This window comes from Hemitrygon akajei, chromosome 2 (assembly GCF_048418815.1).
Source record: "Hemitrygon akajei chromosome 2, sHemAka1.3, whole genome shotgun sequence".
In the NCBI taxonomy this organism is placed as follows: Eukaryota; Metazoa; Chordata; class Chondrichthyes; order Myliobatiformes; family Dasyatidae; genus Hemitrygon; species Hemitrygon akajei.
Window position 1 is genome coordinate 178,460,610 of NC_133125.1, and position 21,672 is coordinate 178,482,281.

At 43.2% G+C, this 21,672-nt stretch overlaps 1 protein-coding gene and 1 long non-coding RNA gene across 2 annotated transcripts in view; one reads left to right on the plus strand and one right to left on the minus strand.

The window, feature by feature from the left end:
• LOC140718815 (uncharacterized) overlaps positions 1 to 21,672 on the minus strand; it is a 212,423-nt gene that overhangs the window by 57,761 nt on the left and 132,990 nt on the right. The window contains exons 5-7 of the mRNA XM_073033001.1: positions 13,535 to 13,651; positions 10,552 to 10,653; positions 7,531 to 7,644 (exon numbers count right to left, since the gene is read on the minus strand). Coding sequence (XP_072889102.1) covers positions 7,531 to 7,644; positions 10,552 to 10,653; positions 13,535 to 13,651 — 333 coding nt within the window. The remainder of the gene's footprint in view (positions 1 to 7,530; positions 7,645 to 10,551; positions 10,654 to 13,534; positions 13,652 to 21,672) is intronic.
• LOC140718837 (uncharacterized) overlaps positions 1 to 21,672 on the plus strand; it is a 49,378-nt gene that overhangs the window by 20,305 nt on the left and 7,401 nt on the right. The gene's annotated exons all lie outside the window — the stretch shown is intronic.

Below are 21,672 nucleotides of genomic sequence, written 5' to 3' on the forward strand. Positions count from 1 at the left end.
GCAAATAAACAACAAGTACATGAGATAATGAGACAGAGTCCTTGAAAGTGAGATCACTGGTTGTGGAACATTTCAAGGATGGGACAAGTGAAGTTGAGTGTAGTTATCCGCTTCTGTTCAAGAGCCTGATGGTTGAGGGGTAGTAACTGTTCTTGAACCTGGTGGAGCGAGTCCTGAGGCTCTTGTACCTTCTACCAGACGGCCACAGTGAGAAGAGAGCATGACCTGGTTGGTGGGAATCCCTGATGATGGGTGCTGCTTTCCTACGACAGTGTTTCATGTAGATGTGCTCAATGGTTCAGAGGGCTTTACCCGTGATGTACTGGGATGAATCCGTTACTTTGTGTCAAGTTTTCCATTCAAAGTCATTAGTATTTCCATACCAGGCTATGATGCAGCCAGTCAATATAGTCTCCACTACACATCGATAGAAGTGTAGATGTTAGAAAGTTTGTCAAAGTTTTAGATGTCATGCCGAATCTCTGCCAACTGCTAAGGAAATGGTGCAGGTGCTGCCATGCTTTCTTCAGAATTGCATTTACAGGTAGTCCCCGAGTTACAAACGTCCGACTTACGGACAACTCGTACTTACAAACCGAGGAAGGAGAACACCGTCCGCTATTGTAAGTCATTGCCACTGTGTTGAGTGTTTAACTTTGTATTTGGGTTAAATTTTTCTGAGTAAGATTCACCCTGACCCCGCCCCACACCCCCCAACCCCCTCCCCCCGGTTCCGGTCAGCTGGTCGCGCAGTGAGATCAGCGCCGGGCTCAAGAACCGAGGTTCGATCCAGTGACAGATCGCTTCCGTGCCGGGTTGACGTCGATCCAGTGACTCCCGTGCCGTCCGTGCTGGGTTAATGTCGATCCAGTGACTCCCGTACCGTCCGTGCCGGGCTGATGTCGATCCAGTGACTCCCGTACTGTCCGTGCCGGGTTGATGTGGATCCGGTGACTCCCGTACCGTCCGTGCCAGGTTGATGTGGATCCAGTGACTCCCGTACCGTCCGTGCCGGGTTGATGTCGAACTCACAACTCAACCTTTAAAAAAAAACACTGCCACCTCCAGTTTAAATTCCCACGTTGAATATGTGGAGGATCAAATACCCGAGCCCAGCACAGCCCCCACTTGTCCCATTTAGCCTGTCTCAGTGCGATGGTCCTTAGGACCCAGCGGACCTCAGAAGCTGGCGGAGCTCGGGACCCGCCGCCCACAATGTTTCTGTTCTATTGACGGTAAGCGATCGCGATCGAAAATAAAGTGGAAATAATAAAGCGTTTGGAAAGAGGTGAAAAGCCATCAGTCATTGGAAAAGCGTTAGGCTACAGTCGGTCAATGATCGGAACAATTTTAAAGGATAATGGATAAAGTGAGAATAATGGAGCCTGTGAAACGCCCTGCCCCGATGAAAGCTACAATTATTACTAAGCAACGCAGTAGTTTTATTATTGGAATACATATGTTTCTTAAGTGTTTTATATGCACAGAAAGGTAAAATATAAACTATATACTAAGACAAATGTTTGACTAACTGACGCTAAATAATACCGATTGTACTTGTCCCGACTTACGTACAAATCCGACTTAAAGACGGACTCAGGAACGGAACTCGTACGTAACCCGGGGACTGCCTGTACATGCTGGACCCGGGACAGGTCCTCTGAAATAGTAGCACCCAGGAATTTAAAACTGCTGACCCTCTCCGCCTCTGATCCTCTGATGAGGACTGGCTCATGGACCTCTGGTTTCCTTCTCCTGAAGTCTGTAATCAACTCCTTGGTCTTTCTGACATTGAGTGAGAGGTTGTTGTTGTGACACCACTCAGACAGATTTTCAATCTCCCTCCTGTATGCTGATTCATCAACACTTTGATTTGGCCTGTGACAGTGGTGTTGTCAGCAAACCTGAATGTGGCATTGGACCTGTGCTCAGCCACACAGTCATAAGTGTAAAGCAAGTAGAGCAGGGTCTAAGCTCACAGCCCAGTGGTACACCCGTGCTGATGGAGATCGTGGAGGAGATGTTGTTGCCAATCCGAACTGACTGGGGTTTACAAGTGAGGAAATTCAGGATGCAATTGCACAGGGAGATAGAGGCCAAGGTCTTGTAACATAGTGATTGGATTTGAGGGGATGATGGTATTGAATGATGAGCTGTAGATAATAATGAACATCCTGATGAATCTTTGCTGTCCAGATGTTCCAGCATTAAGTGAAGAACCAATGAGGTGGCATCTGCTGTAGACCTGTTGCTCCGGATGCAAATTGGAGTGGATCCAAGTCGCCTCTCAGGCAGGAGCTGATATGTTTGAGAATAAGGGGTCGGTCATTTAGGACAGAGTTAAGGAAAAACTTCTTCTTCCAGAGAGTTGTGGGAGTTTGGAATGCACTGCCTTGGAAGGCAGTGGAGGCCAATTCTCGGGATGCTTTCAAGGAGCTAGATAGTTATCTTATGGATAGGGGAATTAAGAGATATGGGGACAAGGCAGGAACCGGGTATTGATAGTGGATGATCAGCCATGAACTCAGAATGGCGGTGCAGGCTCGAAGGGCCAAATGGTCTACTTCTGCACCTATTGTCTATTGTCAAATTGGAGTGGATCCAAGTCGCCTCTCAGTCAGGAGCTGATATGTTTCATCACCAACCTGTCAAAACACGTCATCACTGTCGATGTACCTCAGTGTAACTGGACGATAGTCACTGAAGCAGGTCACCACGCTCTTCCTGAACACCAATATGAATGAAGCCTGCTTGATGCAGGTGGTACCACACTCTGCCGAAGCAAGAGGTTAAAGATCTCAGTGAACACACCAGACAGTTGATCAGCATTTTGGTACGTGGCCAGTTACCCAGTCTGGTCCAGATGCTTTCCTGGGATTCACCCTCCTGAAGAAAACCCACACTTCAGATCATCGGGGGATGTGGGGGTTTGCGATGGTTCCTCCATGTTCTGATAGTCAACGTGAGCAGAGGAAACATTGAGCTCATCTGGAAGTGAAGCTCTGTTGTCTCCCATGTCACTTGATTTAACTTTATAAGAGGTGATGGCATTCAAACCCTGCCACAGCTGTCGAGGATCCATCGTTGATTCAAGTTTGGTTTGGAACTTCACGTCAGTGTCTTCAGATCTTCTACCTCCTCCTAGATCTTAGCAATGAGAAGAGGGCATATCCTGCGTGTTGGGGGGCCTGAAGGGTCAATGCCGCCTTTTTGAGGCATCGCCTTTAAAAGATGTCCTGGATGCTGGGAAGGCTGGTGCCCGTGATGGAGCTGACTGAGTTTACAACTTTCTGCAGCTTATTCCGATCCTGTACAGTGACCCCTCACACCAGACGGTGATGCAACCAGTTAGAAAGCTCTTCACAGTGCATCGGTAGAAAGTTGTGAGTGTCTTTGGTGACATCCCAGTTGTCCTCAAGTTCCTCAGGAAATATAGCCGCTGTCGTGCCGCTGCCACTGTAATTGTATCAAGATGTTGGGCCAGGATAGATCCTCAGAGATGTTGACACCCAGCAACTTGAAACTGCTCCCCCTCAGCAAGCTGTTTACTGTTTACCTGTGCTGCACACTACATGCACTCTGAATTATGTTTTATTAATGTATTTGTGGTAATATTTTGTTTTCTGTGCTGTGAGTGATATGTGTTTTGTGGGTGCACCGTGGTCTGAAGGAATGTTGTTTTGTTTGGTTGTATTATGTACAGTCAGATGACAATAAACTTGAACGTGTCCTATTTAACTGAAGATAATTTTAACTCTTGTATAGTCAGTTCACTCTACAATAAATGTGACATTCTGATACCTTCTCTGATTACTTGCTGAAGCTGAAATTGTCCCAGTTGCTAATGATGCCCAGTGAACCCAGCTCCCTCTGCATCTGCAGCCTCTCCCCATTTCAATAATACACTCCTTCGTTTTCCCCGACAAAATGAACAATTCCACATTCTGCCACCTTACACTCCATTTGTCAGATGATTTGCCCATTCTCATCGCTTTGGACCCTCCATATGTCCTTATCACAATTTACTTTCCTCCTTATGCTGCTGTCAAATTTAACCACCATATCATTGGTACCTTCATCTCCCTCAGCAAGACCATTACAGAAAATTATGAAAATCTCTGTTCCCAGAACCAAACACAGCGGCATCCACTTTTACATCCAGACAACCAGAAAAGATCCATTTATGCCGACTGTCTTCTTCCTGTTTCACATTCCCCACAATAACCTTTGATATGACACCATAGTAAATGTTCACTGGAAATCTAAACACAGCAGATCCACCTTTACCCACAGCACGTTATCGCTGTAAAAAGAGGCCAATAAATAGATCAAACATGATATCCCTCTCACTAAACCATGTTGATGTTTACTGATTCAGGGATGTTTGTTTTAGGTGTCCTGTTATTATGCCAAATGATTAAAATCTCATTGATACAGTTTAAAGTTGTGCACAGGGCTCATATGTCCAAGGATAAATTGGCTCGTTTTTATTCCCATATAATTCCTATATGTGACAGATGTCATTCTGAGATAGCTTCTTTAACTCATATGTTTTGGTCATGTCCATTTTTGAAAAAATATTGGAAAGACATTTTCAATATTATTTCCATGGTATTGAACATTGATTTACAACCTCATCCTATTACTGCAATCTCTGGTTTACCAATGATGGAGTCAATTCATTTATCTTCTTCTGCTTGTCGGATGATTGCATTTCTTACATTAATGGCTAGAAGATCTATTTTGTTGAATTGGAAAGAAATTAATCCCCCTACCATATTTCATTGGTTTCCTCAAACCATGTTATGTCTAAATTTGGAAAAAATTAGAAGCGTCGTATACGACACTTCTATTAAATTTGAAAAGATTTGGAGGCCATTTATTCAATATTTTCACATGATGTAATTTGATCCTGTTCCAATCCTATTTGTTTTTCCGATTTTGATTATATATATGTTGAGAGGATCGAAGTTGGGGACACTGATGATTTTTTATCTTTTTATAGATACTATAAACAGCCCTTTTTTTTTCTTTATTAGTTAGTGGTTAGTTTGTTAGATTAGTTTTTCTTAAGGTAATAATATATTTTTTTCTTTTTCTCTTTTCTGCTTTTTTTCAACATGCTATACCTAGTTTTTTTTTGTGTTTCGTTTATATGATATTTGTATCATTCATGATTTGGGGAGACTTAACTATATTGTACTTATTGCTTGTGTATCCTTTTATGTTTATTTCAATTTTGTAAGTTTGTAATCCCAATATCTATGTATTAATCTTATCATGCTGATATTAATAAAAAGATTGAAAAAATCTCATCTGTGCTTTCAGAACCTGCTGAATCTGTATACCTCACATTCCCTGACCCAGTTCTACAACAGTTTAGTCTCGATGCATTTGAAATTCCTTCACTTCTCTAACTCTCTTCTCCTGTGAACTCCTGATCTTCATCTCTCCACCACTGGTGTGTGTGCTTTGATTTACCGCAAAGACCAAACTCTGACTTTCCCTGTCTGAAACTCTGCACTTGTGCTCCTCCTTTCAAACCGAACTCTATGTTCAGTCCAGGGTCACCGGCATCATTATTGTTCCCTGTGACTTGCTGACATATTATTGTGCAATTTGCCTCTGAAGCTTCACAGAACTTTTCATAGAAACATAGAAAACCTACAGCACAATACAGGCCCTTCGGCCCACAAAGTTGTGTCGAACATGTCCCTACCTTAGAAATTACTAGGCTTACCCATAGCCCTCTATTTTACTAAGCTCCATGTACCTATCCAAAAGTCTCTTAAAATACCCTATCATATCCGCCTCCACCACCATTGCCAGCAGCCCATTCCACGCACTCACCCCTCTCTGAGTAAAACACTTACCCCTGACGTCTCCTCTGTACCTACTCCCCAGCAGCTTAAACATGTGTCCTCTTGTAGCAACCACTTCAGCCCTGGGAAAAAGCCTCTGACTATCCACACAATCAATGCCTCTCATCATCTTATACACCTCTATCAGGTCACCTCTCATCCTCTGTTGCTCCAAGGAGAAAAGGCCGAGTTCACTCAACCTATTCGCATAAGGCATGCTCCCCAATCCAGGCAACATCCTTGTAAATCTCCTCTGCACCCTTTCTATGGCTTCTATGTCCTTCCTGTAGTGAGGCGACTAGAACTGAGCACAGTACTTCAAGTGTGGTTTGACCAGGGTCCTATATAGCTGCAACATTACCTCGGCTCCTCAATACAATTCTACGATTGATGAAGGCCAATACACCGTATGGCTTCTTAACCACAGAGTCAACCTGCGCAGCTGCTTTGAGCATCTTATGGACTCGGACCCCAAGATCCCTCAGTTCCTCCATACTGCCAAGAGTTTTACCATTAATACTATATTCTGACATCATATTTGACCTAACAAAATGAACCACTTCACACTTATCTGGGTTGAACTCCATCTGCCACTTCTCAGCCCAGTTTTGTACCCGATCAATGTCCCGCTGTAACCTCTGACACCCCTCCACACTATCCACAACACCTCCAACCTTTGTGTCATCAGCAAACTTTCTAATCCCTCCACTTCCTCATCCAGGTCATTTATAAAAAATTACAAAGATTAAGGGTCCCAGAACAGATCCCTGAGGCACTCCACTGGTCACCGGCCTCCATGCAGACTATGACTCATCTACAACCACTCTTTGCCTTCTGTGGGCAAGCCAGTTCTGGATCTACAAAGCAATGTCCCCTTGGATCCCATGCTTCCTTACTTTCTGAATAAGCCTTGCATGGGGTACCTTATCAAATGCCTTGCTGAAGTCCATATACACTACATCTACAGCTCTTCCTTCATCAATGTGTTTAGTGACATCCTCAAAAAAATTCAATCAGGCTCTTAAGGCAAACCTTACGAATTAATATAATTCATTATATTAAGGCCATGAGCTGGAGGTTTTGTTACTATTCTTGAACTATAATCTGTGTTGAAAGTTTATTTGTGAAGTGGACTTGTCCAGGAAGTTCCTGAATGAGGACAAGAGGAAGGAATAGCAATATTTTGAACTTCGTTTTATAAGCTGGAAAGGAAATTGGGGGGTAAAAGCCACAGAGCTGAAAGCTGCTGTTGAATGAAAATGTTGTTGTAAGTATCCAAGAGAGACACAAGGGAGACAGTCCTACTCCTTCCCAACCTTACCACTGTCTGGATCATGGGTGAAACCTTTCCCTTGGTCCTCAGCTCCAAACTGATTCTGTTACATTGAAGTTCAACACAATGTGAAACACAAATGAATTGAGTCATCTGTTAAAGACCCCTCTGGAGTCAGTTCAGAGACAATTCCCAAATATTTCCAGACATTCTGTGTCACTGCAAAACATCAGCTTATAACTGGAATGAACAGGACAACTTCACCTAAATGAATTGGGATAAGGTGTTGTTAATTCAGATGAGATTTAATTTGATACCCTTTTCTTTTTGAAAATATGTCACATTTTACTTGCTTGCAAATTTATATCCAAGTGTGTATTAAACAATGACAGATACCTTTCAGTAATTCCCAGATCTCGGTGACATACCGAAGTACATTGATATAAAATGAGGAAAGCTGCAATCCTACGATCAACACACAAATCACAACAAAGTCCAACGGCGAAAGGCCTGCAATTAAAAATAAATCAAATAAGCAAACATGTAACAAAGCTCCAGAGAAATATCAATGAAAACTTCCAGTGGTTGCAACAACCAAACTCTTACACTGATGTCCCAGTGAGGGGAAGATGCCAATTCCCACTCAGTGTGCCAACCTGTGACCCAGATCTGCACCAGCAGACCCTGTATAGATTAACAAGACACTGAACTGCAGTGCCAGGCAAGAATGAATAATTCATGGTGCCCACTCTATTTTCCACGTGGGTCTCCAGCCCAGTCTTTACATGTCACCTGCTGCCAATTTTTGCACTGGCTGCTCCCTTCTGGCTCCAATGGCCAGACCTTAAGGAGCTCATTAAGGTCAATAGTTTCTTTCTCCCAACATCCACAACAACTGATTATGGAGAAAACATAAATTTCACAGAAAGTTGCTGAAATTTCCATTCTAATTCTGACCAGTTTCCATAGTGTCTGCTATTCATAACTGGAGCTCGATGCCAGTTCTTCACTGGTGGAAATTCCTCACTGGCTGCATTCAGTGTGATTGCAACCTAATTTCCCTCATTTCATGATGTGGTAACAGTCCATCGGAGAACAGAAAGCTGTACGTGGCATTCATCGAACACTCAGACATGTCAGTCACTGTCACCAGCTCCATCACTCCAGATGTTTGTGTTGGAATGTCAGATGCTGAACAGAGAAAGGAAACAGGAGTGTTTCTGACAGCTGCTTTGACTCTGCATATCTATTCACTGATGTACATAGATTGAACAATTCAGACAAATTCTGTGAATGGGAGCCACAGTGAAAATCTACTTTAACTCTGCCCACCATCTTGGTGAATCTTTTCTGCACTCTTTCTAGTCTAATCACATTCTGACAGGCTGCATCACTGTCTGGTGTGGGGGGTGGGGGTCGGATACTGCACAGTACCGAAAGAAGCTGCAAAGGGTTGTAAATTTAGTCAGCTCCATCTTGGTTACCAGTCTACAAGGTAGCCAGGACATCTTCAGGGTGCGGTGTCTCAGAAAGGCAGCGTCCATTATTAAGGGCCCCCAGCACCCAGGCCATGCCCTTTTCTCACAGTTACCATCAGGTAGGAGGTACAGAAGCCTGAAGGCACACACTCAGCGATTCAGGAACAGCTTCTTCCCCTCTGCCATCTGATTCCTAAATGGACAGTAAGCCCTTGAACATGACCTCACTTGCATTTTTTTTTTTACACAATATTTAATCTATTCAATATGCATACGCTGTAATTGATTTACTTAATTATTTACTAATATTATTTTCTTCTATATTATGTATTGCATTGAACTACCACTGCTAAGTTAACAAATTTCACGACACATGCTGGTGCTAATAAACCTAATTCTGATTACATAATATTCATTTATGATTACATTTATGTAATATTTATTTATGTCTGCAAGATTGGAACAGAACACTCCAGGTGTGGCCTGACTAAAGATTGTACAGTTGTATCCTGACATCTTAACCTTGTACTCGATGCCCTACAGATGAAGGCAAGCACACCACGCACCTTCTTTACAATCCTGTCTGTCTGTGTCACCACTTCCAGGGAACAATGTACTTGTCCTAAGTTAATTACCATCTGCCATTCCTATGCCCACTGACACAGATGATCTTGGTCTTGTTGTACACTGAGACAACTTTCTTCACTGCCCACTATCGCACCAATTTTGCTGTTGTCCACGGATATATTGATCATGTCACCTACATTTTTGTCCAAATCGTTAATGTGAATGACAAACAACAGGGGACTGAGCACCAATCACTACAGTAAACTATTTGTCATCCATTGCCACCTCTGCCTCTGACAACCAAGCTAAATCTGCTTTAGTGATGCGGTTGGGAGAATTATTTTCTTGGATACTGGTGAGAACTTTGTTTCTCTTTAGGAAATAGCACCAGGTGATCCGTTACATTCTCCCAGGGAACATAAATGGTTCCTTGGTTTCATGTCTCATCCAAAGGCAGAGGTGTACTGGAGTGTTAAATTATCAGAGATTACACAGACCAGGACTGCATTCCCTGCAGTTTACTCAGGTGTAATTGGAGTTTTCAAGATATTAATGGTCGATGGAAGCTATTTCCACACGTTGGGACTGAGAAACGTTACCACAGAAATTCCGTTACAAAGCACCATTTTGATTCAGTGCTTTACAGTTGGGATTTATTTTTTCCAGAGTGCAAATGCCCTCCACAGAAATTCAATAGTGTGCTGTGTACAGTGGTCATCCTCACACCCTAATGGGGTTTCCCCATCCGGAACACTGGTGATGTCATTTCCTGTGCAACATCCTCCTGTCGGGAAACTGCAGTGTCATTAGACTGGAACTTGGAGATGCTCCTGACTACCTGCCATGGTCTCCTCTCAGTGAGTAAATGTAGCCTCAGTAACACCGTCTGAAGTCCCCATCACTTGTTTAAATGGCCAAGACCAGACTTCTGAAAATGCAACACTTCCCTCGCACTGGTTTGGGGGATGTGGGTCCTGTAGTTACTCCCCTCAGCTTGTCCTGAGAGGCTGATATTGAGCATCCCACTGGAATCTCTCATGATGGGAACTGGGTAGAGACTCCAGGAAACTAACCCAGAGACAATAAACTACTGGTCTCTGTGTGCTGACACTGTGATATCATTGTATGAACACAATTAAACCTCAATCAAATCCGGCACATCAGCAGCCCCTCAGGATTAGGGTTGATCTGTTTCCACCTCAGTACCATGGGTCTGAAGTGAATATTATTATTATTATTTAAATATTATGATTTAGCTGCATCATTCCAGAATAATAATTATTTTGCTCTCCTTAACATTTGTGTACAAGGAAACGACATTAAACAATTCTGAATTAAACAATTGTGAATGATAGGAGTATTGGTCACGTACCTCCAACCACAGACCAATACACTAACACAATGTACATGGCGATAAGTGACAAAGTATTACAGATCCACAGGATTAGAAAATAAAATCTGTATCCCAGACGTCCTGTGGAGAAATAAAAAAAGCATGTGAAAGCCGTTAACAATCTATGCAGACTGATTATGACACTGGAGGCCATTCTGGACATCAATCAATGCTAGCTCCCCAGGAAGCAATCACAATCCCACCCTTGACCCTATTTCAACTGTTACTCTCTCACCCCAGTTGTTACCAATGACAAACCCTCCATCTCATCTCCCCAAATGTAAAATACATAACAGTAAATGTCCTTGTTGAGAACGGTTTTAAACCATCGGATCCAGCTGCACCTGTTTCAGCATCATCGGTCTTCCTTCTCGTCACTAAATTATTTGTTCAAAGATTAACCTGAAGTGCAAGAATAATCCCTGATTTGCTCTTGTCTCTGTAATTTTGCTCCAACAACATGTTCGATGCCCATCGATGGGTGTGACTGAGACTGTCCACCTGTCTCTGTGGTTCCCTCTCATCCCTTTGCCCACTGGATCAATGTTCCCAAATGTTCCTGTTGCCCTGGTGCTGAAATTGCATCTCTCTCTCACTGGATTCTATCCCATCTCAGTTCTAATTTCAGTTTATCTACAAAGCCACCGTGTGTCTGTGTCAGGCTTCGTGTCTGTGGACTCACTTTCATCAGCTTCAGTTCTGAATGTTATCTGTTTAATTTTATTGTTTGTATTTTTTTCTACACATTGGGTGTTTGACAGTCTTCTTTTTAATGGGTTCTATTGTGTGTCTTTGTTTTGTGGCTGCCTGTAAGGAGACGGATCTCAATGTTGTATATCGTACACACACTTTGATAATAAATGTACTTTGAACTCTGATGTACCATTCCCGTTCTAATCCGGCACCTTCTTGTTCAATTGAACCTCTTCACTACCAACTTCTCTTCCAGGGCAAATGTTAACTGACATTGTTAATGGTTCCTTCTCCTCAGATATTGATCCTCCTACTTTGAAATCTCCCATCGTCACCTCTCTGTATTTAAATAAAAGCAAAATCCTGCCCCTCAGCCATGGCAACATCACTGTCTGGTCATTCAAATCCATCCGGTTGCCTGGTGACTGGAGCTGAACACAATGTGTCCAAAACAATATAGTGACTGGAAAACCCCACGTGTTGAGAATCTGAAATACACTCAGTGGCCACTTTATTAGGTACATCTATACACCTGCTCGTTAATGTGAATATCCAATCAGCCAATCATGTGGCAGTAACTCAATGCATAAAAGCGTTCAAACATTGTCATGAGGTTCAATTGTTGTTCAGACCAAACACTAGGATGGGGCAGAAATGTGATCTAAGTGACTTTGACTGTGGAATGATTGTTGGTGACAGATGTGGTGGTTTGAGGATCTCAGAAACTGCTGATCTACTGAGATTGTCATGCACACCAGTCTCCAGAGTTCACAGAGAATGGTCCAAAAAGCAAAATAAAGCATCCAGTGAGTGACAGTTCTGTGGCTGAAAATGTTTTGTCAGAGAATGGCCAGACTGTATCAAGCTGACAGGAAGGTGACAGTAATTCAAATAACCACGTGTTACAACAGTGGTGTGCAGCAGAACATCTTTGACAGACAACATATCGAACCTTGAAGTGGATGGGTTACAGCAGCAGAAGACCATGAACACACACTCAGTGGCCACTTTATTAGGTACAGGAGGGAGCTGATAAAGTGGACACTGGGTGTATCAGAGAAAATGCTGGAGGTACACTGCAGTAGAAGCATCATTTGTGCAGAGATTTGATGTTTCTAGTCACAGAGAAGAGAGCGAAATCCTGAGAAATACAAGAGAAAGAAAAACAACAGTGTACGATACACTGCAGTTGCTGGAAATTTGGAATAAAAAAGAATTCCGGATTTCCATTTCTGCATCTGTGGAGAGTGGAAAACAGAGTTTTGGTCACACACTCTGATCTTGTATCAGAAGTGGTCAGTTCGAACATGAACTGGAATGGCTGGTTATCTGAAATTGATGAATTCATTATTGCAGCTCCTGGGACTCAATGTGGAATAAGGGATGCTGCTCCTCAATGGGCTTTGCTGGAACTGGGGAAGAGGTTAAAGATGGGAAATCAGAGAGAAAACTAAAGTGATCGGCAACTGGAAGCTCACTGTTACCCTCGGTGTTCTGCAAAGTGGTCACACAACCTGTAATGGTTTCTCCAATGTGCAGGAAACTGCTGTCACTCACTGCTATACCTGGATGGGTTATATGTGTGCCAGGAATGGGGAAAGGGAAGAGGTGATAAAGCAGGTGTTGCATCTTCTTTGGTTCTGGGAGACAGAGGTGTCCCATGTGGAAAACTGCATTGGAAAGAGAGGTTCTTTCAAAATAAACTTTTGCAAACATCCCAGAGAAATTGCCACAGAGTCTGAAAGAAAGAGCCACATGTACTGTACGCTCACCAGCAGGTCTGAGAGACAACTGCTCAATCCCCTGACACTAGATGGGGAGTAGAACTCCCTTCACAACTCTGCCCTATGTGTGAATGAGGCCCCTGTTTCCAAAGGCACAGCCACCATCAGGATGAAAGGGCATCTTTCCCTCAGTCCCACCTCTAAACACACACTTGGTGACACAGTGAGATGAGACAACACAATGCAGCAAACACGAGTGAATGAAGACGGCTCCTCTCATGGCCACTTCTCCCAAATATCTTCTGCAGTTTGGTCAGAGGTGACTCCAGGGCTGTTTCAGGTATTCCGTATCACTGCAAACCACCTCAAAACTGGGACAAAATGGTAAATTTCACCCACAGGTCACAGGGTCAAAGGGGAAGTGGGGGAGGGGTCAGTGGTGAAATGATTTCCCACATTTTCCCTTGTTTTTCTTAAAGTTCACTCAGGTTTACTGGGTGGTGTCTGAAAGTTCATGCAAGAGCAAATTAATCAATGACAGATACCTCCGAGGGTTTTCCAACTCCACTGGTCTGGTAACACGGCTGAACGAAGAGATGCTGTAGAAATCACCTGTCCTGCAGTCAATACAGCGATCAGTATAACATCATTGAGGGAAAGCCCTGAAATTAAAATTAAATTCAAATCATTAAACATCTCACGGGCAGCAGATGACAAATGATGCAACAACCATAATGTTCCATCATTTCCTGCCGAGAAGGGAATGTTCCAGCCCCGGTCTAATCTCACCGATCTGTGACCCAGGCCGACACCAACTGACTCTACTCTGAGAATCATTAATCACAATGCATCATTATACCCATCAAGAATGGATTATTCAGATTCATTTATTTATCAGATGTACATCACAACATACAATGAAATGTAAAGGCAACACGAGTGAATCTGCGGACGCTGGAAATAAATAAAAAAAACACGAAATGCTGGCAGAACTCAGCAGGCCAGACAGCATCTATGGGAGGAAGTAATAACGACGTTTCGGGCTGAAACCCTTCATCAGGAGTGAAGTAACATGGGATGGTCGAGGGGGGATAAGAAGTGGGGGGAGGGATAAAGTAGAGAGCTGGGAAGTGATAGGCTGGAGGGAAATTGGCTAGGGGGACGGTGGAGAATTATGGGAAATAAAAGAGAAAGAAAGGTAGGGCTGGGGGGAGAGATTATAGTGAGGGGGGAAAAAGAGAACCAGACTAAAATAATAGATAGGGATGGGGGTAAGGGTGGGGGGCAGGGGTATCAACGGAGGTCAGTGAGTTGGATGTTCATGCCGGCAGGAAGGAGGCTACCTAGGCGGGAGATAAGGTATTGTTCCATTGACCTGCGTGTGGCCTCATCTTGACGGTAGAGGAGGCCATGGACAGACATGTCGGAGTGGGAGTGGTCTGTGGAATTGAAGTATGTGGCCACAGGGAGATCCCGCCACTGCTGGAGGACTGAGCACCGGTGTTCGGCGAAATGGTCTCCCAGTCTGCGGCGGGTCTCCCCAGTGTATAAATGGCCACATCGGGAGCACCAGATACAGTATATCACCCCAGTTGACTCGCAGGTGAAGTGGTGCCTCACCCGAAAGGACTGTCTGGAGCCGGGGATGGTGGTGAGGGAAGAAGTGTGGGGGCAGGTGTAGCACTTCTTCCGTTTGCAGGGATGAGTGCCCGGAGGGAGGTCCGTGGGGAGGGATGGGGGGGGATGAATGGACAAGAGGGCAAGAGTCAGAATCAAATGGACCTGTTCCGGTTGGTTGGCAGTGACAAGTGGAATCCCACAACAGCTGTTATTTCATGTTATATGTTAACAATTTGGATGTTAGAATAAGTGGCTTGGCAGCCAAGTTTGCAGCTAATACAAAGATAGGTAGAGAGGCAAGTAGTGTTGAGGAAGCAGGGAGTCTGCAGAAAGACTTAGACAGATAGGGAGAATGGGCAAAGAAGTGGCAGTTGGAATATAGTGTAAGTGGATGGTCATGCATTTTGCTAAAAGGAATAAAGGTGCCGACTATTTTCTTAATGGGAGAAAATTCAAAAATCAGAGATGCAAAGGGACTTCGGAGTCCTTGTGTAGGATACCCTGAAGATTAACTTGCAGGTTGAACCAGTGGTGAGGAAGGCAAATGCAATGTTAACGCTCATTTCGAGATGACCGGAATACAAAATCCACTATGAACAGTTCTGGACCCTTATCTAAGAAAAGACATGCTTGCATTGGGGAGGGCCCAGAGGACGTTCACAAGAATGATTCTGGGAACAAAAGTGTTAACTCATGAGGAGCATTTGATTGTTCTGGGCCTGTACTTGCTGGAGTCTAGAATGACGAAGACCTCATTGAAACTTACCGAATATTGAATGGACAAGACAAACAAGAGGGCACAGCCTCAGAATAGAGAGAGACATCCATACAGAGTAGAAAGGACAAAGAATTTCTTTAGGCTCAGGGTGGTGAGTCTGAGGAATTCGTTGCCCCAGACATCTGTGGAGAACAGGTCACTGAGTATATTTAAGTGTAACCCTCAGGTTCTGTCAGCTGCGTAAGTCTAAGGAAGACAATCTCTGGTCCCACCAAACGTATGAAACTGAAGTGCAAAACCTCCTGTTTGTGAGGATACTGCATGATGTGTTACCCTGTTACAAATCAGTACCACAAAATAACAGGCAGTACACCATATGCAATTAAACGATTTAGCTTTACAATTCTTAATTTGATTAAAGGGTCAGTAAAGTAAAACAGAAAAGAAAAGGGCCTGTTTTAATGAAACAGTCTAATGGGCACACGTTTGAGCTCATGGTTTCTCTTCCACTGGTCCTCCATCGATTTCTCAGCCCCACTCCAAGTCTGCCCACTGAAACTTTCAACCAATCACTGTCGTTTTATGTCGTCAGAGCACTGCCACTCATCTAACGACTGAGAGGTCTGCTCTGCCTAAGTCTCATACTCCTCTTCCCCTTTGGGGGGGGCTTCGTACCTGAGAATAGGTGGAGCCTATGATAGCTGGGACTTTGAACATGGGCATTTTTCCATTTATTCGCCAGAGAGGTAAGGGTGGATACAAACTCAGAATTCTCACTCTTTACTGGGGGACAGGGACTCATTAGACATCCCAAATCAGACCACTCCTTCCCCTCACAGAAACAAGAGAACCCTGTCTTTGAAGTCTCCACCCGCAGCTATGGGAGACTCGACCTACAATTTGACCCGTTCCCCTACACTCTCTTCCTCCCGGAAAGTATGGACAGTCCACAGCCCCACCTCTCCTGGAACCCAATAGTACCAGGCTGTTCCACTGCCATTATATTAGTGCTAGTCTGAATGAAAACAAAGTCTGTGCCTGCTATTTTATCAAATCTCCGCTTCACAAGCATGACTTTGCCTTCAGCTTTAACAATACTGAAAAGTCAAATTAACACTTCATCAGGAGTACAAGTATCTACCCCACTCAACATGCAAGCAATCGTTACCGGTAACCCTGCGGATGCACACCACAGCTCAAACCTGGCAGCAATCATACCCACGTATCGTAATCTCTTTACTGGACAATAGTTTAACAGAGACTTAAACACACAACCCTCTGGTTCAATGCTCAGGGCAATCACACAGCATCCAATGAAATCAATCCCAGATCAGCCCCCACAATTGTAACCAGTTAGATGCACATGTCTATGGAAGACAATCTCTGGCCACACCAAACATACGAGATTGAGGTCTAAAACCTCCTGTTTGCACGGATGCTGCGTGATGTGCTAGCCTGTTACAAATCAGTACCACAAAATAACAGACAGTACACCATATGTAATTAAAGAATTTAGCTTTATAATTCTTAATTTGACTAAAGGGTTAGCAAAGTAAAACAAAAAGAAAAGGGCCCATTTTAACAAAACAGTCTAACGTGCGCAAGTAGGAGCTCAAGGTTTCCCTTCCACTGGTCCCTTATCAATTTCCCTGGGTTTTTTTGACTCCCGGCCCCACTCCTAGTCCACTCTTTTCTGACATCTTCTCTCCCCATCTTCTGCCAAATAAAAGACGCAGATCACCTCAGTCTCAGACACACAAGAAACAAACTCCCTTCATTGGACGGTGCACATTCCAAAGCCCCTGTTTATTCTAACCATAACCCAAACACTGCTGCTACAGGAAAAACAATGCATCAGCAGTTTCCCAAGGTCTTACATAAGTTTGCTAATGGTACCACTATCGTTAGTCGAATCAAAGATGATGATGAATCAGTGTACAGGAGGAGTATTGGAAATGTGGCTGAGTGATGCCACAACAAAATCCTCACCATCAGTCTCAGCAGGAACAAGGAGATGATTATTGACTAGAGCAGGAGGAAACCAGAGGTCCATGGGCCAGTCCTCATCGGGAGATCAGAGTCAGCAACAATAAATTCCTCAGTGTTATCATTTCAGAGGACCTGTCCTGGGTCCAGCATGCAAGTGCCATGACAGAGAAAGTATGGCAGTGCCTCTAATTTCTTAGAAGCTTAGAAAGATTTGGCATGTCATCTAAAACTCTGACAAACTTCAAAAGATGTGTGGTGGAGAGTATATTGACTGGCTCCATTACAGCCTGATATGGAACCACCAACGCCCTCGAACGGAAAATCCTGCAATAAGTCATGGATATTATCATGATTAAAGACCTCCGTTCGCCTCTTTGTTCACTGCTGCCATCTTGAAGAATATTTATTACCCCTCAACCATTGGGCTCTTAAACAGAGGGAATAACTTCACAGAACTTCACTCACCCCAATACTGGACTGTTCCCACAACCTATGGAATCACTTTCAAGAACTCTTCATCTCATGTTCTTGCTATGTATTACTTATTTATCATTATTATATTGGTACCTTGTATTTACTATGAATACCCGCAAGAAAATGAATCTCAGGGTTGTATATGGTGACATAGATGTATTTTGATAATTAATTGAACTGTGGACTTTGATAGTGAGGATCCCAGGAACACATTTCAACACCAACTACAACACAGGTGATGAACATATAAATCTGAAGCTGACAAGGAAACAGAGTAGAGAATCACAACACAGATAGAAGCTAGTTACGAAATAATTCTGAAGTTAAGTCAATATAGCAAATATTAATTCAAACAAGAACCAGGCTTCAGTTCTTATTATAAATGTAAATAAGTTCAGGAAGCTCATAATTAGCCTTGTGACTGAGTTCAAGCTGGCAGACCAGACGGATTCTATCACTGAGTATATCAAACATGGTCACAGGTATAGACAACCGATAGTTTTTGTGTACTTACCATATTTATGTACCATAAATGTGTCTAATTTATTTATGTTTATCTTGTGAACACTGCATCTGAAGCAATGTGCCTGTGATGCTGCTGTAAGTAACTTTTTCATTGCATCTGTATATAGAGGAACCTGTGCACATGACAATAAATTCGGCTTTGACTCTTTCCCCCACCATCAACTTCAAATTTCATCCAATTCCTTTTTGGAGTTACTATTAAATCTGCCTCCACTCTATAAGCTCAACAACTGAAAATAATTTTATCCAAATATCTTAAAACTGCTCAATGCAGGGCTTTGACCAAAACATCGACAATTCCTAGAATTAGAGAACTGCCCACAGTTTCTGCTTCTCCACCCAAAGGAGCACTCAGAGTTCTAGAAATGGAGACACAAGAGACTGCAGATGCTGGAATATGGAACAAAAAGCAACTGGAGGATCTCAGAGGGCCAGGCAGCATCTGTTGGGGGAAAGGCAAAGGGAAAGTTGAAATTTCATGTTGACACTCTGCACTGGTCCCTGCTGTAGCAAAGCACAAATTTCCAAATTCTCAATACACTTCACTAACATTAATATTCAATGTTCAAAGTACAACCCTGAAATTCATTTTCCTGTGGGCATACTCAGTAAATCCATATTAAAATAATAGCCACAATAGAATAAGTAAAAGACCAGACTGCCTTTCATCCCAGAATTACCACCAGCTCCAAGAACTCTTGCTGTTTTCCCAGTGGGACTGAGCAGCCTCACACATGGAAATGCTTTACTGACTTTGGTCATGAGGAACAGACATTGAAATCAATGAAACGGGCCCTGCCATGGAAACCATCAGACACGGCACCTCAGGAGGAAGGGGAAGGTGTACATTTAGTAGGCTGAGGAATTATCCTCTCCCTCACACTCCATCAATAACCCATCTATCTGCACAGGGATCTTCGATACCCTGACATCTCAGCCTTATTTTCAATAAGATTCTGGTCTTGTTATTTCAGAGAACATCCTCAGGTTTGTTGCCTTTTTATCAGCAACACTCAAAATATTTCTCACTGGTCACCTTCTAACTAACTAACTTAGCACCTTCACCAGGGGCTGAATGTTTATGTCAGAAGCAGGGTTTAAACAACAAGATTAATGTGATCATTGTGAGCATTGTATGGATTTCAAAAACATAAACAGAGACATAGAAACATATAAATATAAAACCTACAGCACAATACATACCCTTTGGACCAAAAAGCTGTGCCGAACATGTCCCAAACTCAGAACTACCTAGGCTTTACCCAGAGCCCTTTATTTTTCTAAGCACCACGTAGCCATCTAGGAGTCTCTGAAAAGATCTCTGCTACCACCGCTAGCAGCCCATTCCAAGTACTCCCCACTCTCTGTGGAAAAAACTTAATCTGAACATCTCCTCTGTACCTACTTCCAACCACCTTAAAAATATGCCCTCTCATGCTAGCTATTTTAGCCCTGGGGAAAAGCCTCTGAATATCCACATGACCAATGCCTCTCATTATCTTGTACACTTCAGTCAGAACACATCTCATCCTCTGTTGCGCCAAGGAGAAAGGGCCGAGTTCAATCAACCTATTCTCATAAGGCATGCGCCCCAATCCAGGCAACATCCTTGTAAATCTCCTCTATGGTTTCCACATCCTTCCTGTAGTGAGGCGACCAGAACTGAGCACAGTACTCCAACTGGGGTCTGACCAGGGTCCTATATTGCTGCAACATTATCTCTCAGCTCTTAAACTCAATTCCACGATTGGCGAAGGCCAAAGAAGCGTATGCCTTCTTAACCACAGAGTCAACCTGTGTGGCAGCTTTGAGTGTCCTATGGACTCAGACGCCAAGATCCCTCGGATCCTCCACACTACCACCAGTCTTACCATTAATACTACAAACCCCATTTCCAGAAAAGTTGGGATATTTTCCAAAATGTAATAAAAACAAAAATCTGTGATATGTTAATTCACGTGAACCTTTATTTAACTGACAAAAGTACAAAGAAAAGATTTTCAATAGTTTTACTGACCAAGTTAATTCTATTTTGTAAATATACACAAATTTAGAATTTGATGCTGCAACACACTCAACAAAAGTTGAGACAGAGTTAAAATAAGATTGAAAAGTGCACAGAATATTCAAGTAACACTGGTTTGGAAGACTCCACATTAAGCAGGCTAATTGGTAGCAGGTGAGGTATCATGACTGGGTATAAAAGTAACGTCCATCAAAGGCTCAGTCTTTGCAAGCAAGGATGGGTCGTGGCTCACCCTTTTGTGCCAAAATTTGTGAGAGAATTGTTAGTCAGTTCAAAAGCAACATTTCCCAACACAAGACTGCAGAAAATTTAGGTCTTTCAACATCTACAGTACATAATATTGTGAAAAAATTCAGAGACATCTCAGTGCGTAAAGGGCAAGGTCAGAAACCACTGTTGAATGCGCGTGATCTTTGAGCCCTCAGGTGGCACTGCCTAAGAAACTATCATGCTACTGTGACAATTATAGCCACCTGGGCTCGGGAGTACTTCAGAAAACCATTGTCACTTAACACAGTCCGTCGCTGCATTCAGAAATGCAACTTGAAACTGTATTACGCAAGGAGGAAGCCATACATCAACTCTATGCAGAAACGCCGGTGAGTTCTCTGGGCCCGAGCTCATCTCAGATGGACCGAAAGACTGTGGAACCGTGTGCTGTGGTCAGATGAGTCCACATTTCAGCTAGTTTTCGGAAAAAAATGGCATCCAGTTCTCTGAGCCAAAGATGAAAACGACCATCCTGATTGTTATCAGTGAAAGGTGCAAAAGCCAGCATCTGTGATGGTATAGGGGTACATCAGTGCCCACAGCATGGGTGAGTTGCATTTATGTGAAGGTACCATTGACTCTGAGGCATATATCAGGATTTTAGAGAGACATATGTTGCCATAAAGGCGACGTCTCTTCCCGGGACGTCCATGCTTATTTCAGCAGGACAATGCCAGACCACATTCTGCACGGGCTACAACAGCGTGGCTTTGTAGACACAGAGTGCGTGTGCTTGACTGGCCTGTTGCCAGTCCAGATCTATCTCTTATTGAAAATGTATGGCGCATCATGAAGAGGAGAATCAGACAACAGAGACCACGGACTGTTGAGCAGCTGAAGTCTTATATCAAGCAAGAATGGACAAAATTTCCAATTGCTAATCTACTACAATTAGTATCCTCAGTTCCAAACCGATTAAAAAGTGTTATTAAAAGGAAAGGTGATGTAACACAATGGTAAACATGCCTCTGTCCCAACTTTTGTTGAGTGTGTTGCAGCCATCAAATTCTAAATTTGTGTATATTTACAAACTACAATTAAGTTGGTCAGTAAAACTATTG